This window comes from Orcinus orca, chromosome 17, assembly GCF_937001465.1.
Source record: "Orcinus orca chromosome 17, mOrcOrc1.1, whole genome shotgun sequence".
Taxonomy (NCBI): Eukaryota; Metazoa; Chordata; class Mammalia; order Artiodactyla; family Delphinidae; genus Orcinus; species Orcinus orca.
Genome location: NC_064575.1, coordinates 4,635,464 through 4,661,506, shown reverse-complemented (window position 1 = coordinate 4,661,506; position 26,043 = coordinate 4,635,464). Strand labels below are relative to the sequence as shown.

General features: G+C 47.3%; 1 protein-coding gene across 9 annotated transcripts in view; it reads right to left on the bottom strand.

The window, feature by feature from the left end:
- Positions 1–26,043, bottom strand: part of LYN (LYN proto-oncogene, Src family tyrosine kinase) — a 111,319-nt gene that overhangs the window by 17,980 nt on the left and 67,296 nt on the right. For all 9 annotated transcript variants that reach the window (XM_033437626.2, XM_033437630.2, XM_033437627.2 and 6 more), the window contains 2 exons: positions 16,710–16,892; positions 14,589–14,665 (listed from right to left, as the gene is read on the bottom strand). In XM_033437626.2, coding sequence (XP_033293517.1) covers positions 14,589–14,665; positions 16,710–16,892 — 260 coding nt within the window. The remainder of the gene's footprint in view (positions 1–14,588; positions 14,666–16,709; positions 16,893–26,043) is intronic.

Here is a 26,043-nt window from a genome sequence, read left to right as displayed (position 1 = left end):
CCAAAAATAAATAAATTTTTTTTTTTTAAAAAAATGATGCTTTCTGAGTTAGAGGCCAACCTCATCTTGTCAGGTGTGAAATAAGCCACCCCCCAGCCTCATGGCCATCCTCCAGGGAGGTCTTTCAAATGTGCTGTGAGAAGGAAAGGCATGACCATCGGGCGCCCACCAATCAGCTTCCCAGCCGGGGACCTGAAGGGCTGGAAACACACGTGTGACCACAGAGGACACTCTGACCCCAAATACTGGGGATTCTGCCTCTCCCACTGCTGGTGTGAAGGCGACGCGCCAACCTTCCCACAGACGCACCCTCAGGGGCCCACAGGCACTGCCTCCTCCAAGGGGAAGAGACCCAGCCTCACCGGTTGGTGGGTGCACGGCATCCGTCCCTGGCATCTGAGATCCCCGGCATCTGAGATCCCCAGCTGGTGGGGCACCTCGGAGGATCACCACGGACACTCCCTCTCTATGGCAGTGTTGCCAGCGTGTGTCTATTGTTCAGTACGTCAGTATCCACACACGTGATCTTACACCCACCCACATGCATACACACCACGCAGATACATACAAACTTCTGGGAAGTTTTCAGAGCCCAGCACTCCATAAAGCATTATCCTTCTGCTTCCTCTGCCTATCGTTTTCTACCCAACCCCCCAACACGCACACTTACATACGCACACACCTGTGATGGGCAGGGTGGCGACAGAACGCAGAATGCTTTGCAGATGGGTATTTCCTGGGGTATGAGGTCAGAAACGTTAAGCAGAACAAAGTTTCCAGAAGCATCTGAGGTGAGCATACTCCTTTAAATTCCCTCTCCAATATCCACGTTGAAGTAGAAAGTCTGCGTTCCCGTTCCCCAGATGAGACCCTGGGAGCGGCCTCCGCAGACATCTACACGCACCCCTGCCGCACTGCCCTGAGGAAGGCAACCCAGGACCCTCCTCTCTGGTCATCAAATGTATTTACTGAGAAGGGAGTTGCCAGGGACCATCTGGGGCTTGCAGGATGGCGATGCTTGGGGCAGGAAATACCTAACACCAACGCCCGTTGGGTATATACAAGACAGACTTCTTTTATGTGGAATACAATGCTGGAGAAGAAATCTCAGTCAAGTTTTACAGACCAAGGAGACTCAAATAATCCTCCTTGCAAGCGACTTTCCCTGCTAGCAATGGCCACAGAGGTCACGCATATTTTTCTGTTTTTCCCAGAAGCTCAATTAAAGCTGTGAGCCCGGCATTCCACCCAGCCTGCCTCAGCCTCCAGCAGGCTCCCTCCATCCGGGGCTGAGGCTCTGAGCAACAAGCCTGTTCCCACGCATGCGCTCAGTGCACGGACCCCGCAGGTGTCACCAAGGACCACGAAGGATGCTCTGGACACACCACGGAGTGTTTGCACGGATGACCTTGCCGTGTGAGTCTTGCTTTAGCGTTCTGTGTTCACCCGAAATCCTACCGCTGTTCTGAGAAACGGGCAAGTGACAGGCTATCTTGCTTAGTGAGTGATTTTTAAAATTTTAATGAGAAGAACCCACATGTGAGTCAGACGACGGAGGGAATAAAGGCATAAAGGAACCTAATTGAGGGACTCGATGTGATCTCTCAAAAGCAAAGCTAAAATCTGCCCCAGGAAATTCCAGCCTCAATGAGAAACTGGAACCGAAAACCCAATCTGCCTTAGAATTGGCCACTTGGAAAACATTCGTCACTTAGACAAGCAGTGAGAGAGACTGAACGAGAAACCTGCCAGAAAGCAGGAAAGACTGAACTTTGTTTTTCTTGTGGTTCTACGTGTTCCATGAGGCACTGTTTGCCTCACTCTCTAGCTACGTATTTCCTTCCTACACTTGGGGAAAGTAGAGTTCAAATAATCAATTACTTTCAAAAGCCTTAGGAAGCTTACAAAATAATAACAATGCTAAGAGTAATAAGTTGGAAGCAAACAAATGGGTTAAACCTACAGTGTCTCTGATGGGGTCTCAAGCCTCTCTGAAAGGTCCTCTCTATCACCCCTGGGGTCAATCCCAAACGGACCTAAAAAGACCATTTAATTACAACACAAAAATAAAATGTAAAAAAAAAACAGGGAGTTTAAAGTAAGAACACACCTCCTCGGTACTCCAAATATGATAGCCTTTGTTTTGCAGTACTTGGTAGTTTCTATAGACGTACTTTTCTATCTATTAATATTCATTGCTCCTCCATGCTGGATCCCTGCACTCTTTAATCCATAATTTGGATAGAGTAAGGGGTGGCATAGAGTTCATTCCTTGCTATGTTTGGAGGTCAAATTTCCTAGTATGTTTTAGCTTTGTTGGGTTATTTAAATATTCTTCTTTATTCCTCTTTTCAAAGCAAAACTTCTAAGAAATAATGGAGCTTATTGCTTTGATGACGATGGTGGTGATGACAGTGACGATGACAATGATGATGACAGTTACCATGTATTGGCTGTTACCCTGCCCAGGCATCTTGCCAGGCATTTATAAGCCCTAAAACAAGCCTATGAAAGTAGCCAATATTCACAGTAAAGATGAGAAAGCTGAGTCTTGGAGAAGTAAACATTTTTCCTAGATAGACTTGGATTTGAATCCAAATCTGGCTGGTCCCACCTCCTTGTGCTCTTAACTATTTATCTATACTAGCTTCTTCCTTTAAAAAGAGCTACAAACATGGGCTTCCCTGGTGGCGCAGTGGTTGAGAGTCCGCCTGCCGATGCGGGGGACGCGGGTTCGTGCCCCGGTCCGGGAAGATCCCACATGCCGCGGAGCGGCTGGGCCCGTGAGCCATGGCCGCTGGGCCTGCGCATCCGGAACCTGTGCTCCACAACGGGAGAGGCCACAGCAGTGAGAAGCCCGTGTACCGCAAAATAAATAAATAACTAAAAAGAGCTACAAACAGTAAAATGTTTGCAAGCTGACATCAGGAAAAAGGAGAGAAAGGAGAAATAATAACTAGATCATTTAAAAAGTGGCCATGTTAAAGTCTACAATCTGTAATACCTTCATAGCTGAAAGATGAGGGCAGAGCTGGACACGTACAAACTTAGGGCTGGTGAGGTTTTCGTGACGGATCAAAATTCAATCAATCCAAAAGCATGCAAGGACCCACAGAGTCTCGGGGAGACACGATTTCCACATAGAAAACTGCACTGAATAATCATATTTAAACCAGTAAGTTTCCATGAAAGAGGTTGACCTTCATTAGCGGCAAAGGAAGAACCATTTGTCAACTAATTCTCATAGACTTTCTCTTGCAAAAACTTATTGGACCAGCTCACATCCATTAGGATGGCTGTTATAGAAACAAACAAACAAACAAAGCAAAAAACCAGAAAATAAACAGTGTTGTTGAGGAAGTTTAGAAATTAGCACCCTCGTGCACTGCTGGTGGGAATGTAAACTGGTGCAGCCACTGTGGAGACCAGAATGAGTGATTTTCAAAAAATTCAACATCGGATTACCATGTGACCCATCAATTCCACCACTGGGTGCATACCCCAAACAACCGAAAGTACACACTTGTACACTATCTAACAGATATTTGCACACCCCTGTTCATAAGAGCATTATTCACAAAAGCAGAAAGTGGAAACAGCTCAAGTGTCCATCAATGGACGAACAAAAAAACCAAAATGTGGTCTCTGCAAGCAATGGCATATTATTCACCCATAAAAAGGAATGGAATTCTAACACAGGCTACAACATCGATGGACTTTAAGGACAATATGCTAAGAGAAATAAACCAGTCGCAAAAGGGCAAATACTGTATGATTGCACTTATACGAGGTACTTGGAGTATCAGATTCACAGAGACAGACAGTAGAATAGTGGTTGCCAAGGGCTGGTGGGAGGGAGGATGGGGACCTAACGGGTACACAGTGTCAGTTCTGCAAGATGAGAAGGGTTCTGGAGATGCTGGTGGTGATGACCGCACAACAACATGAATGTCCTTCATGCCACTGAACCGTGCACTAAAAAATGGATGAAACGTATGTTATGTGTATTTTATCACAATTGAAAAATAAAACTGGGCGCTTCCAGTTGTAGGATAGCAGGAGCAGAGGTGGTAAAGGCTGCCAGCCACAGGGAGAGCGGGCGACGCCTATCACCCGCCCCTGCGCAGTGTGCTGACGACCAAGGAAACGCTTCGGGCACCCTGCGTGGGGACGCCCATGCACACCTGGGGGACCAAACCACACTAGGCAGTGGTCAAGGCCTCCTCCCGCATCACTTCCACCCCGGGCCACTCCTCAGTCCACCCTCAAATAAACCCAGCCTTGACGTGAACACACAAGTAGGGATTAGAAGGAAGTAGACCAGTGATGCCTCAGAAGACAGTTGGACACTTGTGACTGTGGATCAGCAACTTACAATGAGTCATCTTGGATTTTATACAAAACGGGGGCAAGTTTCTTCTCAAAATCTCAAGTTTTCCACTCTGCAAAGTGGCGATAAGAATAGCATCAACCTGGTAGAGTCCAGATGAGACTGAAAAGGAGAATGCAAGGCTGCTCAGTGCATGATGGAGATGAACGATCACTATGACTAATATTAATACCACTACTATTCATAACAAGAAGACCCACATCCAGACCTGGTTCATCACGGTGAGCTGACAGAAGGGCTGCTCTCTCAGAGCTGAGGAGCTGTAGGTGGGAGGCTGCCCACAGGTGTCCGAATGCAGCCTCAGGCACACTGCTTCCCCTCTGCTGAGTGGCTGCCGCCACCCTTAGGAGAAGCTGGATCCGGACTCTGCATCCGCTGACGGGGCTCCCTGATACCGGCTGCCTGAGGCTGTTAAAGGGATGCCCCCTGCCAGTCAGGGAGAGGACTCCCCACTCTGTACCCCCAGGACAGGGCAGTCAAGAACCTACACTAAGATTATAAATCTCCTTTGCTTATTCTCCCCTCTTCTGCATCAATTTCACTGCTACTACTGTCATCTAGATGACCTACCCCTGGATATCCCTGGTGGTCCAGTGGCTAAGACTAAGTGCTCCTGATGAAGGGGTCCCGGGTATGATCCCTGGTCAGGGAACTAGACCCCGCATGCATGCTGCAACTAAGAGTTCGTATGCTGCAACTAAAGATCTGTGTGCCGCAACAAAGACCCCAGTGCAGCCCAATAAATAAATATTTAGATGACCTACCCCTGATGTGCAGCTAACGAACCATGCTTATCACCCTGGAAGGAGAAGAAGGAAGCAGAATGTTCTCAGCTTATGCCGAGGATGGAGAAACAAGAGGAAAGCCATTGGCACTTCTGTCCAGTCTTTTGCAGGACAGAGGATGTGTGATGGCTGGATCAGTGCTGCCTCTGAGGAGGAATGTGGCCTGACTGGGTACGCCCCACACACCTCCAGCTGAGGAACAAGTCACTGGGCACAAACGTGCAATTCTGCTCGGTGAAAACAAGCTGTGACTGTCAAGTGACTCAGAAACATTCCTACTCTAACCTCTTATCTGGCTACTGGGGCCTAAGGACATACATGCAGAAAGTAAAGTTTTCTCCACAGAAATGTTTTGTATTGTTACTTACATTAGTGAAAAAGTAGAGATTCTCCAAATGTTCATCTACCAGGGAATGGTAAGGAAATCACGATACAGTCACAGGAATAGAATATTATACTGTAATAGGTACATACATGTTTATGGAGGGTTTTCGATAAAATGAAAAGCTGTAACATTCAGTTCAATACGTACAAAACAGCACATACGGTACAAACCTAATGTGTAATGAAAAGGATAATTAGAAGGGATGGATAATGATGAACCAATAACAAAAAATGGGTAAAAAGCTTAAAGAAACAGTTCCCAGAAAAATAAACTGCAAACAAAGAAGGAATATAGGAAAAGATGCATGACCTCATCTATATTAAATAAACACAAATTACAACAAGGAAATATGAAGTTTGACCTATCAGACTGTATTAGAGAGTTAAGACTTATGTCTTAGGGGTTTCCCTGGTGGCGCAGTGGTTAAGAATCCGCAGGCCAATGCAGGGGACACGGGTTCGAGCCCTGGACCGGGAAGATGCCACATGCCGTGGAGCAACTAAGCCCGTGCGCCACAACTACTGAGTCTGCTCTCTAGAGTCCGCGAGCTACAACTACTGAGCCCGCGAGCCACAACTACCGAAGCCCACGAGCCACAACTACTGAGTCTGCGCTCTAGAGTCCGTGAGCCACAACTACTGAAGCCCGTGAGCCACAACTACTGAAGCCTGTGAGCCACAACCACTGAAGCCCGTGAGCCACAACCACTGAAGCCCACGAGCCACAACTACTGAGCCTGCGCTCTAGAGCCCACGAGCCACAAGTACTGAAGCCTGCGAGCCACAACTACTGAAGCCTGCATGCCACAACTACTGAGCCTGTGCTCTAGAGCCCACGAGCCACAAGTACTGAAGCCTGCGAGCCACAACTATTGAAGCCCATATGCCACAACTACTGAGCCTGTGCTTTAGAGCCCACGAGCCACAACTACTGAAGCCGCGCGCCTAGAGCCCGTGCTCCGCAGCAAGAGAAGCCACCGCAGTAAGAAGCCCGCGCACCGCAACGAAGAGTAGCCCCGCTCACCGCAACTAGAGAAAGCCCGTGCGCAGCAACGAAGACCCAACACAGCCAAAACTAAATAAATAAAATTTTAAAAAAAAAAGAGGTCTTAGAGCAGCTCTCTGGCTGCTGTGTGACAGACGGGCTCTGGAAGAAGTAGAGCTGAAGCCCAAGGCTAGTTCGGCAGCTACAAGGTCATTCGTCCTGAGACAGTGTTCGACCTGGGTCAGAGTGACAGCGGGGAAGGAGTTGGGGCCTCTCAGCTCGCGCCGCGCTTCCAAGCCCAGGCACCGCAGTGAAGTCCCTGGCCCACTGGGACATGTCCAGCTGGGTGTCCCACACTTCAATCCCCAGAGCAAAACCGACCCCAGCGGCCCCCAATCCCGGCGTCCACGGGGCCAGGCGCTCGGCTGCCCATCCAGACGCCGGGCGTCGCCTTCGCTTTCCGCTCCCGCACACCTGAGATGGGCGGGGCTCCGTTCGGCCCACCCCCCTCCCGGGACCCCGGGCTCCAGCCGCGGTCCCTCCTCTAAACTGCTGTGCCCGGGGCAACGCAGGGCGTGCGGATTTCAGCGCATCGCCTTCCTGCTTAGACGTTCACGGGCCCCATCGCTCCCAGGATGAGAAGCGAGCTGCCCGCCTTCGCGGCTCGGCTCCCACAGCCGCCTCCTGGGCAACGCGGGGCAGCCTCCGGGTGGGGGGCTCAGTTCTCTCCGGACTCAGCCTCTTCAGGTCTCAGGCTCCCAGGCCAAAGTGCTCTTTGGTTTGGGGACACGGGGGTGGGGAGGAGGCCGGGGTGCTGAGAAATCTAGCTCTGCTGGAAAAGCTTCAGGATGGTTCCTGCCCACGACACGGTGTTGCCTTTAAAGATGAGCTTGGTTGGAGCACAGACACGCCCCCACCCCCTCCTTCCACCTTTCCCGGTCTCAGGTTTACGAAACACAGCGGACACTTCGGTCGGGGGGTCGGTCAGAGGCCAGCGGGGAGGCCCAAGTGCACGTTACGGTAGATGCAAACAGCACCCTCGGACTCCTCAAAGGTAAAGAATAACTCCCGAGAGGCCGTCTGCTGAGTATCATCAGTTTTCGCTTTTCTCCAATACATACATCTCTTCGGTCACCTACCAAGCACTTCGCTGCCCCTCCCACGGAACCCAGGGCTTGCCAGTGCTTCCGCTTTTCCTTAACGTCCGCGTCTAGCTCTCAGGGCCCCACTCCCCGTCACCCGTCTCCTGCGCCCTTAGCGCCAAGATCCCTCAGCCACAGGCGCCTCCCCACATCCGCCCCTGCCCGGCCTGGCAGGGCTGGCCCTGTCTCCGAGGCTCACCGCCCAGGAGGCCTGCCCTCCTGCCGCCCCTGCCACGCTTGGCTTCCACCCTGCGCCTCGGGCTCCGAAGGCAGCCGGCAGCGCGGCCCGCTCCGCCACGGCCATGTCCGCAGCGCGCTGCCCGCTGCCTCCCCGCTACTTGTCCTCCTGCACCAAGCCAGAAGCTCCCTGAGGCAGGCATGCGCCTTGCTCATCCCGTCCCTGGCACACGCCTGGCTGTGCGCAGCACGCGTTGTGGTGAAAAGGGGGGGGGGGGTACCGAGAGGGTGAGGGGAGCACGGAGAGTGCGAGCCAGGCGCTGAAGACAAAGAGCAACTGAATTGACTCTGCAGCCCCCACCCCGGTGCGTTCACGTCCACGTTTAAAAACGAGCAGCTGGTGGGGCTTCCCTGGTGGCGCAGTGGTTGAGAGTCCGCCGGCCGATGCAGGGGACGTGGGTTCGTGCCCCGTTCCGGGAGGATCCCACATGCCGCGGAGCGGCTGGGCCCGTGAGCCATGGCCGCTGAACCTGCACGTCCAGAGCCTGTGCTCCACAATGGGAGAGGCCACAACAGTGAGAGGCCTGCGAACCAGAAAAAAAAAAAAAAAAGAGCATCTGGTAATGAGCCCTGCCTGCTCCTAAACTACTTTGGTTCTAGCCTTGCAGGCTTCCAAGATGAGTATTTGAAGAGGAAATTATTTTGTGACTTATAGTCATGCTGACCAGAAATCGCCGCGCCTGGATAAAATCATTCCCAGATAAGAGGCAGGGCTGGCACATAGACCAGAAGTCCCACCACCTCCCCCTGGACATGAGCTGAAAGCTTCCTATTGGTGCTAGAAAGGTTTCCAGTCAAAATTAAAGCAAGAATAACTTCTTCTGCCTTTTCTGCTATGTTATACAACCAGTCGTGGTTCCTCTGTTTAAATATGCCAGACACCCCAACTGCCTAACAGAAAAAAAAACTGTTCCTGTTTTACGCTATTTTATTTTATTTTAAAATTAATTAATTAATTTTTGGTTGCGTTGTGTCTTCATTGCTGCGCGCGGGCTTTCTCTAGTTGTGGCGAGCGGGGGCTAATCTTCCTTGCAATGCCCAGGCTTCTCATCGTGGTGGCTTCTCTTGTTGTGGAGCACGGGCTCTAGGCTTGCGGGCTTCAGTAGTCGTAGCTCAAGGGCTCTAGAGCACAGGCTCAGTAGTTGTGGCGCACAGCCTCAGTAGTTGTGGCTCGTGGGCTCTAGAGCACAGGTTCAGTAGTTGTGGCGCACGGGCTTAGTTGCTCCACGGCATGTAGGATCTTCCTGGACCAGGGCTTGAACCCCTGTCTCCTGCATTGGCAAGCGGATTCTTAACCACTGCGCCCCCAGGGAAGCCCTTTACGCTATTTTAAAATGACAGCTTCCTATTCTTCCAACTTTTTCAGAAGGAAGCTGCGTACGATCAGTTTTGCAATGCTGACAGTAACTCTACTTTCATGTGTCCATCTTGTAAGTTTTCATGGCTGAAGTTTAAGTCCTAGACATAAAATTCATTATTCAGAAAAGATAACAGAGGATTTACATGCCTGTCGCCCGGGTACTACATTCGTAGGATGCATTCATATTCCTTTATTTAGAGCAATGTCAAAATCTTATATCAGCATCCTCTGAACATACTCAGAAGCATTCATTTTAACTTTTAGGGGATAATTGACACAGATATTCTAAGTAGGAGGAGATTTTCTTAGTCGTAGAACATCAGAGCCGAGGCAACAGGAGAGCTGACTGGGGACCCCCTATCACAGAGGAGGACCCCAGGGCCAAAGGGATGATGCTCCCCAGGCTGGAGCAGGTTTTCCAACTCTCAGCTCAATGCTTTCTCCACCATTAACATCATTAATAGCTCCATTCACAAAATGACACTGATACTTCTCATATTGTGTAGAAAGAGAGAACCACCATGTCTATGAGACAGTTTACATTGGGAATGGCTTCCAAGCAGTGGTTGCTCAATGATATGCAGTGAGGGACCACCGTGTCCTGATGGCCGTGTGACCCCTCAGCGGGGCGGACCCGGCTCAGGCGATTTTGTGGAATTAACCGTCTCTGCAGTGCTGGCCGCTTCCCCTGGAAGAGGGTCTTGTGGTTGAAAGAAGAGCTGAGAACGTGGTCTCCCTAGAGTCACGTATGAGAATTCCCGTGTAAGGAGGGGAGATCAAATAAGAGGTGGAGAGGGGACCCAGCCTCCCGGATGAGACGCAAACCAAGTCTGTCACTTGAGTTTCCACAGGCCACTGAACCTGACCCAGCACTTTGATGTGATCCTTCCTCCAGCATAGCTGGATTAAATGTGATGACACTATTAATCAGGGGTTAATACCAGTAAAGGTTTTGAAAATAACGTAGTTGCTTCATTATGACATTATTTGTGGGTGGGGGGAGGTATGGAGGGGAGCCTTGAGCTGGCCAATGAGATCCTAACTTATCTTTTAGATTCTTTACAGACAGACAGAATGAGGAGACCCACTCATTGGCAAGTACTCCAGAAACTTCCCCAGGACAGCCCCCTCCAGACACTTCAGACCCCATTTACCACCAACAGACTGGTGGGTTCCAACTTAGAGTTATTACAAGGGATCCCCAGGCTATATGCTGTTTTCTTGGTCAGTAGATACCGTAATGAGGGCGGACCCAGAAACTCTGATGTCAAAGGCCTTTGTACTAAACTGGCCGAGAATCACATGATGGTAGACTGAGGTATCCTACCTGCCTTGCTTTCCTAATTTCCAACTTAAATGTGGCTTAAACTTTAACACTAAGGGGCAAACTGTATCTTGAGCGTGACCACTTTGTGATAGAAAAATCTACATCTTGGTAATAGAGATTTTTTGGGGAAAAAAAATGCTAAAGACATTATTAATTCTGATAATCAAAATCCGTAAAAGGGGAAAATGCGTATCAGCATAGCGTCAGGTGCAAAATCATCATGGGGCAACTCTGCTCACAGAATGACAGCGGGGTGCAGAGGAGAGCAGCAGTTATCTACAGTCAGAGGAACCATGATGGAGCCCAGCAATTCTACCCACTTTTCTGTAACCTTGGGCAAGTCCAAGGTGAAATGTATTAAAATGTATCCTCATCTGTAAAATGTATTAAATAACAACATAAATGCTTTCAAGGTTGCTGGGCTCCAATTTAATGATGGAAGCAGAAGTGTTTTATTATCTAGAAAGAGTTCAAGAAATGTTACTTGCTGCCATGATTATAACAACTTTGATTCTCCCGTTTTTATTACGGTTTTACTCACACCTAATTGTCCATTTCGTTTTTGGTACTTTTGATACGTCAGGGATATTGCCTCCAGAGGCCAAGAAATGCTTTGATTCCCTGGCCTGAATCACAACATGATTTATCTGACTTCCATATTGCAACTGTGAATTTCCCACTTTTCTTCCTCTCTGTTTGACAAGTCTACGATTCCATTTCTGCCTCTGCTGAAGGGAATTCCCACAGATTTCACCCCCTCCTCTTTCCAGGTTCATTTTTCTTCTCTCACATGAGGCAAGGGCTGGAAGGGAATTAGGCAAAGTCTCTCTGCTCTTAAGTTATCAAACTTTCTTTGCAAAGGGGTCATTTTCCTACTTGAGTGCAAAAAGGCCAAGATGGCTTCATTTAATACAGGAAGGAAGGCGCTGGATAGGGCTGCTTTAGTTGGGATTTCTTAATCTCCATTAAGTGGAGAGGAAGGCGGGTGTGGCCTGAGACATGGCTTGGGGGGTGCGGATTATACTGGGGCTCCGAAGAGCCTTTCAGAACTCATCCTGAGACAGGAAGTGATGAAATCAGCTCTCACGTGAACGATCACGTGCCCTCACCTCCTTCCTGTCTCGATGGGCCCTCAGGGAGAACAGGGAGCGGAAAGGAGCATGGGGAAGTAGGTGGTGGCCAGAGGGAAGAAGAGGCCGGAGGAGAGTCCGGGAAAAGTCCCAGCGCTGCCCCTCCCATACCCCTCCCCGCTCCCATCTCCCCCATTTCCTTATTCTTCTGGAGCTGGGAGTCAGTCGACTGGTTTATTTCTACTCTCAGTCTCCCATTGCGAAAACCTGCTGCATTGAACTACAGTTTCTTGTGAACACTCAGTTTCCCAAATCTCTGATGCTACTGGTAATGCAAATGGAAAAAGGAAAGTGTAAACGTATTTTACAGGCTGCTAATTGTTAGAGTTCAAACACCACGTGGACTCACCAATTCTTCTGCTTTACCCTACTTCCACTCTAAATAGTCAAGTGGAGAAAAGGGGTAGGAAAGGCTGGATTATTAGGTATCTGGGTGTCCTGTGTCACCTTCTTATTTATTTATTTCTTGCCACACCACACACGTGGAATCTTAGTTCCCCCACCAGGGATCAAACCCACGCTCCCTGCATTGGAAGCACGGAGACTGAACCACTGGACCGCCAGGGAAGTCCCTGTCCTGTATCACCTTGGGCCAGCTTTATTCATATTTACTATTGTTGAGTTATTCACTATGGGAAAGCTACAATGTTAATTACCGGCACAGGATGGAGAGGAAAAGGAGAAAAAATTCAGAGATGACTTTCTTTGTATAGAGATCATTTCAGAAAGGCACATGAAGACGGAGGAGTGTTGGTTACTGCCAGTCATAAAGGGAACAGGCGGTATCCCAGTGGGATGGGGCAGCGGGCATGGTGAACAGGGGAGCAGATGTGTGTGGTATATGATCTCGCACTGAGACTGGGCGCACAGGTCCCGCCCTCGTTGCCAAGGTGCAAGGCCCATCCAGTATTATAATAAGAAAAGCCACAAGCAGATGAAACAGATGATAATTAAGGGGCAGCAGGTCTCACGCGCTCCCCCTTGAGGGAAGGGCTGGGGAAGAGTCTGGGCAAGGTTTGCACCGTGAACAAAGACAGACTCGAAAGGACACGGATTCTGTTGTAAAGACCATGAGTTTCGTGCCGACCCCACCTGCCAGGGCCTTTCTGAGTGCAGCTGCCTCTCCACGGACACTCAACACTCCTGCACTTAAAACTAGATGTTGTACCCGGCAGTCACCCGGCCCTTCCTGGAACCTACAACCTGAAAGTCACGCTCAGTGCCAGGCTCTGTGATAACTGACTTTGCGAGTTACAAAGGTTTAAAAAGCAACTTCCCCTCCCCCACCTCGTTTCTGTTAGAAAAAGTTAACCTTTGTAGTAATAGAAGTAATTTAAAAGTTAAAGACTAGAGACGGAGGCCTTACTTGAACCTAAAACCTCCAAAGATGTCAAGGTTTTATGAGATAAGCTATACAAAATCAAATACAAAATGCCCACATGACAAGATGAAGTCCTACTCAGGTGTAGCACATGCCCCAACATGCTAATTTCCACCCTACAGAATGGTAGGCACAGATCGGACCCTTAGGACTGGGGCGGGGATGACCACTCAGGCCTCCAGGCCACAGGCCCCACTCCTGCACACCCCTGTCAGCCCCTTTCCCTTTCTGGGGAGCCTTTACCACACCCTCTCAACGCCCGCATCCAACAGGGCAAGCGGAGGGCCTCGTTCATCGGTGCCAAGAGTGACCCAAGCTTTGACTTTAACCCTCAGCACATCCCCTTGAAGCAGCAATGACCGTGCCCCTCGGACAAGCGAATACACTGACACAAGGAGGCAAAGGCCTTCCTGACAGTAGCTACCAAGTGGCCGAGCCTCGGCACCAGCTCCAGTCCAGGACGCTGGGCTCCGGCTCTGCCCCGGACCCTCTGCTGCACAGTATGTGTTCTGGGTCTTCCTCAAAGTGCTTTACCCGTGGACTAACTCATCCCTTCAGCCTCATCTCCCCAAGAAGGCCTTGTCAATTTCCCAAGTTTTAAAAGAGGGTCTGGGGAAGAAATGGGCACAAGAAATGTAGACCATAATGACCCCCCTTTCCCAGAACTTCTAGAAACTTCTCATGCTCCTTTGGGCTTTATGGTACGTGGTCTTCCCAGCATGAACCACCCATGACCAATATCAAGAGACAAGCAAATCGCTGAACATGACTGACGGACACAACGAAACCCTGCAAAGTCAGTAGCTGGCAACATGCAAATGTGCATTTCCTTGTGACGCCAGGCACAGGGCTGGGTTTCTGGGTAACTTCCCTCTCCTCTTAAATACACTTCAGAAAACATCATGTGATTCTAAACTAAACAAATCTGCAACTTTTAGGCTAGTACTAGAAATGCTATAAATGAGTATTTCTCAGAATCCTAAAGACACACCCAACAAGAAGGAGTGAAAGGGGGTAGAGAGGGAAGGAAGACAGTTCCTCTGTTGTCGGCAACACTGAGGACTTAAAAGCGTCAGTACTTTAGATCAGTAACTTAAACACCACAGATGCAGCACTTGGAAGGTGCTGTGCTTCCACCCTGTGGAGTTCTTCTCCAAAATGCCCGCAAAGTGATCAGCTCAGTCGTGCTGTTCCTATCTCTCGTGCAGAAATGAATACAAGTATAAAGAGGTGGACCGGGGTCGGAGACAAGGGCATCCAAGTCAACACTCGACACGTGCGCACACACATCCCAAGGGAAACACCCATCACCGTCTCCAAAGACACATCCTTTGGGAGATCTTTTTGTTATCACCGCTACCGGGAAACACGACGCAAAGGCCTTCTCCCTGGAAGTCCAATTCCATCCCGAGTCTGAAATAGGGAGGTTTTGCAAACTTACAGCATGCCGGTTTTTTCATACTTCACCTGAGCAGAGAAGTCGATCAGCTTTGGAAGCAGTACTTTGCCCCCTTCGTCGCTCTTCAGGAAATCCAGCAAACTGCCTGTTGATAGAGGAAGGTCATTAGTGTAGTTCAAACACACAAGAAAAAAATCCAGACAAAATTCAAAGGATCATTCCTACTGGCAGGGCAGGGTGGGGCGAGGGGACCACGCAAAACGACTGCTTTGTAAATCCGTGTGGTCACAGGCGCCTTTTCCTGACGTGGGTCAAACCCAGTCCCCTTTAACCTGTCTCCTTTGACCTGATGTGAAATGTACCTGAGCTCCAGGTAAGAAAAGGTGACGGTGGACGCTGCTTTCTTGCTACTGAGCACTTCATACCTGCCACCACGCTACACATCCTGCAGCACCTGATCCCCAGAGCTTCTCTGGGACAGAAACCAGCCAGTCCTCCCAGGCGGCCTGCCTGTGCCCACAGCAGCCACTCAGCTGGGCTACTGCCCTCCGTGTCCAGCACGGATCTCAGCCATGCCCCAGGTGCCCAATGAGTATTTGATGAACCAACTGCGCTTTGGAGGAAAGTGAGACCTTACTTAAAGGGGCGTGTGCCCACAGGCAGAGTCTCCTGCTTCCTGGGGCTTTATCTCTAAAACACGACCTCCTTCTTCTTCTGGAACTTATAGTGCCAACCTGAGCGTAGGCTTGGGCAAGTTCTGTACCTCATCTGAGTCCCTGTCAAGAGGGTAGGTCCCAGGAGCTCCATCAGAGTCCGCGGGAGGACAGGTTTAAAGCACGTGCCAGGGAGCTGGCAGGTAGCAAGCGCTCAATTAATCCACAACGAACACTGCTCTATTTAAAATGGATAACCTACTGTCCAAGGTTACAATGGATACAAGGACCTACTGTATAGCCCAGGGAACTTTGCTCCATATTATGTAACTACCTAAATGGGAAAAGAATTTGAAAAAGAATAGATACGTGTATATGTACGATATAGCTGAATCACTTTGCTGTACACCTGAAGCTAACACAACACTGTTAATCAACTATCCTCCAATATAAAATTAAAAGTTAAAAAAAAAAAAATCCACAACTCAGAACAGTGGTACTTAGCCCTCAGACTGCTGGGAAGATTGAGTGAGATCCCCCAGGGAAGACACCGAGAGCAGTCTGACATATAGTAATTGCTCAATACAAGGTAGGCACTGTTAGCCAGAGAAACTCATGTTTACATTTATGATTAAGAAATATTATTAATTAATTAATCCAACAAGTATCTACTGAACTCCTGCTTAAATATCTGATCCTGAGCCTGGCTTCTGGGTTGTTGCAACCTAAGCCACAGGCAATTGGGCTTTTTTAAAAACAACGTTCTTTATTGGAAGGACTCTGAGGGACTAATATACTGAAATATTAACATATATTAAATAAGAAAATGTAATAATCATCTATCTAACCTATTCAGCTATGACATACGCTGTAATCTCCATCCTGCAGGAGAACATTGCTAATTCTGGATTATGGCCCATGTGTCTCTTCTTCCTTCATTCCTTCTGAAGATTCTTTAGAAATCACTTAGCAGTTTATTAGTATTTCTACTGGACTGGAGGAAGAAGGATGGTGTCACCCTCATCTGAAGGTGACAACAATGGGAGAAAAGATGGTAGCTTGAAACCTCTTCCTCAGGGATTCTGTGATGACACAGGAATTTGACCTTGACAAGCTTTAAAAATATTCACATTTTGAAGTGACATCCTGAACATTTAGATGACGCTAAAGAGGAAATGGAACTGGTTTTGAAATTTTGAGAACTCACGTTTTGAACCTATAACAATAATACTCTTACTTGATACCCATATTTACTTATCCTGGGGGCTGACTAGGCATTGGGTACGACTCTTGGAGCTAATACGTATGTGGAGACAAGTGCAGAGAAACTAGGAAGACGACAGATCCACTTTGTAACAGGTGACTTCCAGTGCGGTGGTTTAGGAAAAGGCTTCATTTTCCTACACGTGCTGATGCTTTGGGAGTGAGCCTGCCGTGTTACAATTGGAAGTATCTGCGTCTTCTCGGATCGTTTAGGTGTTTTCCTTTTTGAGGGTCTGGCCTTCACAAGCAGGGGTGCCGGTGGGTGGCGCTCACCCTTGGCCATGTACTCGGTGATGATGTAGATGGGCTCCTCCTTGGTGACCACGGCGTACAGCCGCACCAGCTTGTCATGCTGCAGGGTCTTCATGAGGTTGGCCTCTTCCAGGAATGCTTGCACAGACATTGTGCCTGGCTTCAGGGTTTTTACAGCCACTTTGGTACTGTTGTTATAGTAACCTAGGGAGAGAAGAGAAGGGAGGCCGTGGTTTATCAAAAACTTCATGCAGACTTAGAAGGATATTTAGTTATAGACGGAAGAAACTTCTATGAACCCTACAGTGTTAACATTATCTAAAACCTGTATATGTAACATTAGGGGCAGCTGAGTAAAGGGTAGATGGGAATTCTCTGTACTATCTTTACCAAAAAATCCCTAGGATGATTCTGAAATCAAAAGGTTTTTTATAAAACAATGGTAAAATAAAACTCCATATATGCACTGCACCATTTTCTCTAATTAATAAAATGTTCTTTATCCAAAAAACCACACACACCAAAGCTCTATATACTCCTACATACACACAAACCCTGACAGTGGTCTGGAAGAAAATACACCAAAATACACCGAGGACTGGCTTAATTATGGGTGATTTAAATTTTGTTCACCATACCTTTAACTCTTTACCAAATTTACTGCAATGAATATGTATTATTTTTATAATCAGAAAAGAAAAGGCTTTGCACTTGAAAAAAATGTACTAACTTTAAAGTACAAACAATACACTAGAGTCAAATAAACATTTCCCAAAGTTTTCAAAGAGAACTGGATTCTGCGTGAACGAAGGGCTCTGGGCTGAACTGTGTGGGGACCACGGCCCGCCCCACCCGCTGTGCCAGGAGATGCAGCGCGAGTGTGACAGTCCATCAGGGAAGATGCCTGTCTGAGTCGATTAACTGCAGCATTCCCCACACTTCTGACCCCGGAACACTTCTTCGTGTACCTTTTCACACCCCACAGAACGTACTTCGGGAAATACTGCCTCTACTTAACCTGGTGCCCCCAAGGTACCACTTTTCTGGGACCTGCCTCAATGATGTGCTTACGTTCAAGCTTGATTTTCTCCTGGGAAAGCTTTTTCTCAGTGGTTGGGAAAGCTTTTTCTCAGTTTGGAAAGCAGAAGTAGAGATAATCACATGCCCCTTTCCTTTCCTTTCTGTTTCCATAGTTCTCTTAGAAGTACAGAAAAGGGTGAGGAAGGAGGAAGTGGCGGCTGGTCACCACCACGAGTCATCCTGCAGTTCACCTCTACTTGGTGGCTTTCAGCCTGATAGCGCCTGCCCCAAGAAAGACACAAGTCTAAGGAACGGTGATGTGAAAATGTCCAGTCCCTTTTCAGGTCACACGATTATTAGCAAATACACAGCTTACGCTCAGTGAAAATCAACAATGGTGGTTGGTCTTTGGGTGGCAGAATTTGGGGCGGCTTTGACTTTCTTTTGTTCTCTTTTATTTTGATTAAATTTGTGAATGAGTATATATCTTCCTTTTTTTTTTTAACAAAAGGAATTATTTTTAAAAAGAAAAGGAAGTATGTTTCTATTTCCACACCTTCCAATGGGTAAAAAAAAGTATTAGTTTACAGCTAACAGTCAACTCTAGTTAGTGACTTTTCTCCTTATCGTTAATACAGCTTTTTCTGCTAAAACTTTTCCTTTTATATTCTCCTTTGCTTTGTCCTTAGTAGTAGCTTTCCATGCCTTACAGGAAAATGAAGAATGCAGTATATAAAATAAAGTAAGCGTGGGAACATATGGAGAAGACAGTAATATAAAGCTGACAAAATGTTGTTCTAGTTCATTATCACAAGCCACAACCTACACAAAATAATGGAATTATGAATATATTAAACTGATTTCCATCTCAATGCATAATTACAAACAGTACGACCTTTCATGGCTGTAAAGAGTAAATTTAAAGTAAATCCCACCAACAAAAGTCCTTTTAGGGGCTTCCCTGGTGGCGCAGTGGTTGGGAGTCCGCCTGCCGATGCAGGGGACACGGGTTCGTGCCCCGGTCCGGGAGGATCCCACATGCCGCAGAGCGGCTAGGCCCGTGAGCCATGGCCGCTGAGCCTGTGCTTCCAGAGACTGTGCTCCGCAATGGGAGAGGCCACAGCAGTGAGAGGCCCGCGTACCACAAAAAAACCCAAAAAGTCCTTTTAACATTACATTTGAATCAAAAAGGTTCCATTATAATTTAAGAGTTCATAAATAGGTCTTCATTTACATCGATATATCCATGGTAAAGTACAGCAAGGCGTAACAAGAAAATATACCCTCTTTGACATATAAAACTGACAAAGGACTAGTGTCCAGAATATATAAAGAATTCCTATAAACCAATAAGAAAAATAGGCAAAAGCTTGGATGGGCATTTTAAAAAGAAGAAATTCTAATGACTAACAAACTTGTGAAAGAAACTCAACCTAATCAGTAATCAGCGAAATGCAAATAAAGCCACAGGGAGAAACCACCACCCGGCAAGACAAAAATGACCAAGTCTGACAATCTTGAGTGCTGGTAAGTGCCGGTCCCTTGGCAGGGGAGCTGGGGCAGTTCCTGCAGCTCCTTTCCTGGGCTCTTTTCTGAGCATCAGTGAAATTCAGTTGTAAAGCTCCTGTCTCCAACAATACCCTCAAGGTCCCTCGGAGGATGTAGACAGAGCAGACTCCTTTCTAGTGCAGTTGTGTTGAGTGACCACCCACCCGGGCTGTGCCGACCCGGGGCCCACATCTACCCAGTACCACTGTGCTGTCAGGAAATGGAACACTGCCGACCCTTGTACGTTGCTGGTGAGAGTCTAACCCGGACGAGAGCTTTGGAAATTAAGTCGGCAGCATTTCGTGGAGTTGAAGATTCATACACCTGTGATCCAGCAAAGCCACTCCTGGTCACCCAGAGAAACTCATGTTCCCTCGCACCAATCAGCACAAAAACGTTCCCGGTAGCCTTGTTCATAGTAGCCAAAATGTGGGAGCGGCTCCAATGCCATCGATAAATAGTGAGAAATAGGTAGGATTCTTTTACATAGAGTGCAAAACCTGGCAAAACTAAACTATACTGTGGACACACACCCCGATATTCAAAAATAGCAGAACTACAAAGAAAAGTCAGGAAATTATCGCAAAGTCAGAAGAGCAGCTGCCTTTGGGGGACAGGCGGGGTTGTGAGTGGCAGCGGGTGAGTGGGCGCTTCGGGCTGCGACCTCAGTGGTCACCACACAGGTTTTCATGTTGCCATTAGCTACGAAATCCAACATTTGTGTGCTCTGCACCTTTCTGTCTGCTTGTTACATTACATGGCAACCAAAGAGAAAGGAACAGAACTGCTCTCCCTTCATTGTCATAAAAGCCATGGGACTCATTCAGACTTTCACATAAAATAAAATGATGGGTAAAGGATGAAGAGAAAAATGCTTTCCAAGCGTAGGGGGAAAAGTTAGCAGGAAATACTGCAGCTGCTAAAGATATTAAAAATGCTGATAAAGAGTTTGAGATGAACAGTGAATAAAACAGCTGTGTCAAACACAGCTCCAGGATGGCAACAGCTTCCGCCCTGCGGCCTCTGAGGGCTGTGACATTTGCACGATACGGCAGGTTTCCACCTGCACTAAAGGCATGATTTTTATTCAGCGCTAAGGATCAAATTGTACTTTACCGAGATATTCCCTGGTAGTGGCAGGTTCACACCAGTCACAGAGATTTGGATTGTCATTACAGATGGAAACATACCCATCACTATGTATAAAATAGACAACAGGGACCTACTGTATAGCACACGGAACTCTGCTCAATGGTTTGTAATAACCTAGAAGAGAAAAGAATCTGAAAAAGATTCTTATATGTAACTGAATCGCTTTGCTGTATACCTGAAACTAACACAACATTGCAGATCAACTATACTTCAATAAAAAATAAATACTTTTTTAAATAAGCAAATAAATAAAAAGGAAGTTGCAAAGCGATTGTAAAAAATCTGTTGAAGGTAGTAAATAATTTCGTGTGGGTACTGCTCTCTGCCACAGGTAAGGAAAGCCGAGAAAGCTCCAACTCCAGGTGTGACTAACTTGCAGAAAAGAGCCGAACCACCACACAACGGAGGGTGGTTTTACACAAGATGCGTGGAGTTGATTTTAGAAGGTGGCTGGTGAGTCATTTCAATGCAGCTGGCTCCTGTGAAAATCGATCGAGCAAAATTCAACGCAAAATCAGCTTCCTTTCTTTCCCAAAGTCTCTTCAAAGACCAAGTGGCAACAGGAAACATCACCCTTCGTGTCACAGATGGGTCAGTTCCCTGGGAATCCAACAGCCCACTGAGGAAAACGTGTCTCCGAGCTAGATATCAGAGGATCACCGGGACAAGAGGAAACAGCTTGAGGGAGAAACTCCTTTCTTTTATTGCCCCCACCCCGCTTCCCCCCCCCCGCCCCTGCAACAGACCACTTCCTTGTATTTGTCTACGGTGCTTCGGACCAAAAAACCCACACAATGAAGTGTGCCTGGGAGTCTATGAGCCACTTCTCACGCTTGACGAAAATATTCACTTACTTAGTTAGCAGGGTTACAATGTTTAATTTGTTGTCCTTTTTATATCAATGAGCAAAGCTAGCCAGCTTATTCCTTGAGAAGTAAAAACTAAATTCTGCAGCTCTAAATTGCACAGACATTGCTCTTCATGGGTCCCTCGGTCAGAATGAGACGTGCGGACACACACGGGAGAGGGGCATCCTGTGACCTGCTTCGCAGCACAGCACCCACCAATATTCTTCTGGTTTTATTCCCCAGCATTCCTCTGCTAAATGCATTCAACAAATTGACGTAATTTCAGTGGCTAAGGAAGAGCTCCCTGGCTGGTAGCCAGAATCACAGACCCATGCTTGCACGAGATCCCGGATCAAAATTTTCTATTGTTTTCCTTTTCTCTTCTTTCTTATCCTTCCTTCCCTCCCTTTCTTCTTTTCTTTCTTTAATACAAAACTAGACGGAGAAAGGCACAATTAAAAAACAAACAACTTTCTATTGCAATATCCTGGCAGTGATATTATGCCATAGTTGTGCAAGATGTTACTATTGGTGGAAACGGAGTAAAGGCTACATGGGACCTCTCTGTATTATTTCTTTTATATATACGAGAGCTTTATTGAAATATAATTCATATACCATATCATTTTCCCATTTAAAATATACAATTCGGGGCTTCCCTGGTGGCGCAGTGGTTGAGAATCTGCCTGCCAATGCAGGGGACACGGGTTCGAGCCCTGGTCCGGGAAGATCCCGCATGCCATGGAGCAACTAAGCCCGTGCACCACAACTGCTGAGCCTGTGCTCTAGAGCCCGCGAGCCACAACTACTGAGCCCCCATGCCACAACTACTGAAGCCCGCGTGCCTAGAGCCCATGCTCCGCAACAAGAGAAGCCACTGCAATGCGAAGCCCGTGCACTGCAACAAAGAGTAGCCCCCGCTGGCCGCAACTAGAGAAAGCCCTCATGCAGCAATGAAGACCCAACACAGCCAAAAATAAATAAATAAATAAATTTAAAATATACAATTCAGGACTTCCCTGGTGGCCCAGTGGTTAAGACTCTGCACTGCCACTGCAGGGGGCACGGGTTCAATCTCTGGTTGCGGAACTAGAATCCCACATACCGCATGGCATGGCCAAAAATATTAATATAATAAAATAAATTTAAATAATTTATTTTAAATAAATAAAATTTAAATAAATTTAAATAACGACTTAAAAATAAAATATACAACTCACTGGCTTTTGTATATTCAGATTTGTGGTACCATCACCACAATCAATTATTAGGACATTTTTCTGGCCCCAAAAGAAACCCTGTACCCATTAACAATCACGTCTCCGTCCTCCCATCCCCCCACCTGAGGCAACCACTCATCTACTTTGTCTCTACAGATCTGCCTATTCCAGACATGTCACATAAATAGAATCACATGATACATGGTCCTTTGTATCTGGTTTCTTTCCTTTATCATCATGTTTTCAAGGGTCGTCCATGTTGTAACATGTATCAGGACTTTATTTCTTTTTATTGCCAAATAATATTCCATTGCATGGATACACCACATTTTGTTTATCCATTCATCAGCTGATGGACATTTGGGGTGTTTACACTCTTTGGCTATTATGAATAATGCTCTTATTTATGAACATTTGTGTAAAAGTGTGTGAACAGATGTTTTCATTTCTGTATTATTTCTGACAACTGCATGTGACTCTACAGTTATCTCAAAAAGTTTAATTTAAAAAAAAACAAACAGGGCTTCCCTGGTGGTGCAGTGGTTGAGAGTCCGCCTGCCGATGCAGGGGACACGGGTTCGTGCCCCGGTCTGGGAAGATCCCACATGCCGCGGAGCGGCTGGGCCCGTGGGCCATGGCCGCTGAGCCTGCGCGTCCGGAGCCTGTGCTCCGCAACGGGAGAGGCCACAACAATGAGAGGCCCAGAGGCCACAACAGTGAGAGGCCCGCGTACCGCAAAAAAAAAAAAAAAGAAAAAAATAGCAAGAAACAGCTTGTGTTGAGGGGGGAATCCTGGGTAATTTCTCTCTATTTCATAGCCTTTGCTCTAATTTATCATACTATCTTCATAATAAAATTAAGTATTTAATAATTACAACAGTTCTTAAATGCTGTCAACTGTATTAAATGCTTACCTGCATCATCTCATTCAATTTTTACACCATCCCTACAGGCTAGGTTCTATTATAACCCCCATTTCAAGTGAGCCTCTGCTATCTCTCCCTTTTCAAACATTATTAGCAAATCAAACAAACAACCTAATTTTAAAAATGGGCAAAGAACCTGAACAGACATTTTTCCAAAGAAGATATATATACACATCACCAATAAACACATGAAGAGATATTCAACATTACCAATCATTAGGGAAATGCAAATCAAAACCACAATGAGACACCACCTCACATCCACTAGGCTGGCTACTAACAAACGAACAAACAAACAAAAAATCCACCAGAAAATGAGCAGTGCTGGGGAAGATGTGGAGATGTTGGTGGGAGTGTAAACTGATGCAGTCACCAAGGAAAACAGTATGGAGGTTCCTCAAAAAATAAACATAGAACTACCGTATTATGCGGCAATTCCACTCCTGGGCGTGTACCCCGCCAAAAGTGGCAGCACGGTCTCAGAGAGAGATTTTTGCACCATGTTCACGGCGGCATTATTCACAGTGTCCATCAGTGGAGGAACGGGCAACCGAAATCCATTGTTTATGGATTACTATATAGTCATCTGTATTACTGTATAATTAATACTCAATGGAATATTGTTCGGCCTTAAAAATGGAAGGAAATTCTTACATACACCTACAGCATGGATGAACCGGAGGACGTTATGCTGAATGAAATAAGCTGGTCTCACACACACACACACGCACACACACACACACACACACAGACAAATAACTGTATGATTTCACTTATTCGGGGTCCCTAGAGTAGTCACGCTGCTAGAAAGTAGAGTGGTGGGGTTACCTGGGGCTGGGAGGAGGCGGCAAGGAGAGTTGTGTTTAACGATGTTAGAGCCCCAGTTCTGCAAGATGAAAGTTCTGAAGATTGGTTTTACAGTGTGAATGTCCATACCAGTCCTGAGCTATACACTTAAAAATGGCTACGGTGGTAAATTTTAACACACACACACACACACATGATCAACAAACCTATCCAAATGCTGAATTTTCCCAAGATTTTTAGCCTCTTTCAAACAGTCTAAATAAAAAGTAGCACTCTGGAGAGACCAATTATATCTTTTCCATGGTCCCATTCTCCTCTCCTCTAAACCTCAGTTTCTCCCAGGCAACCACCTGGGTCCACGTTAAATAAAACTCCTCTAAAATCAGCGTCGACATTGAGCACGTGGAAGCCCATGAATGGGAGAGGGTGGGTGGGCAGGGGGATTTAGCTCATCTGGAATTGGAAGCGAAGAGGTTTTCTCCATCCCAGAAAGCACCAGTGGCTTGAGCTCCAGGTGACAGTTTCAGCACAGCCTCGAGCCGCTGAACAGAACCGGGCTGAGAGCAGGTCTTCTCAGGCGTGGGCCCTCCCTGCTGCCTTGCTGTGAGGGCCTGTGAGCTCACACCCTCAGCGTCTTTGGACTGTACGAGCTGGGCTGGCACATGGCACCGGTGGGCACCCCCATGGTGGAGCTGGTAAAGAGCTTACCATTCCACTTGCTAGTAGCCCTTGGGAAAATTTTAAGAAAACACAAGAAGGCTATCGCAATCTCTTCCCCCTGAAACTGGTAACTTCTCAGACCAGCCGATCTGATCTCTCGGGTGAACACAGCATGCAGTTCAAAGCCTTTATACCACTTCACAGCTGAACGCAGGGAGGGTGGAACAGACCTCCACATGACCACTCCGTACGCAGGGCTACTGTTTCAGAGCAGACGAGGACACCCCAGCAAGCTCCCTCTACTTTATCCTCAAGACAGATTCTTCATCACCAAATCTCCATAGGAAGGTCTAACTGGATTGTTTATAGTTTGAACTCATAATTAAAACTGGGGGAAAATCCACTGACACATAGCCTCTAGTGACTATAGTCAAACATGGTAAGATGAAAATATAATAAAAATAGAGCACACATAGAGCCAGACTCTACAGGAAACACTTCAGGTACATAATCTCCTTCTTCCTTGCAGCAACTGATGAGATAGTTGTTTGCTCATTTTCCTGATGAGGAAACTGAGGCCAGGGAGGTCCAACTAACTTGTAGGTAGCTTAGCAAGCGAGCGAGTCCAGGGCTCTGGGAGGCCGCAGCAGTTGGCTTCTTCCTCGCCTTGAGTGACTCTGGGTGAGCTGCTTCCCTGCTTCTCAGGGCCCTCATTCATCGATGGTGACGGTGACTCCTCCCTTCCAGCCCTACTGCTGCGAGTATGTGAGACAGTGGATGAAAATGCACTTGGAATGTGTAGCTGGGACATTCTTTTCTCCCCCACTCCCCCTGGACACTCATCTCCTCCCCAGTCACGTGCAGAGAGGAAGGATGGACTTGGAGACCTAGAGGGCAGTGAAATGTAATAATGAATGTGTATTTTCCTGCCAATAAGCTCACTAAAGACACAAGTCTGGAAAGGGGAGGCGAGGGACGGAAGGCAGAGTCCCTGGTTCCTGGCCTGAGCCGGAGGTTGGAGTCGCCGTGTTTAGGGGAGGTGGTCAGAGGACAGACGCCTGCAGCTTTCAGAGAAGTTACGGCCTCTAAGAGGGATGAGAATCCAAATGAGCGAGTAATGCTGAAAGCATCTGGGGAAAGCGCTTTTGGATATTTACACAATTTGAAGGACTCT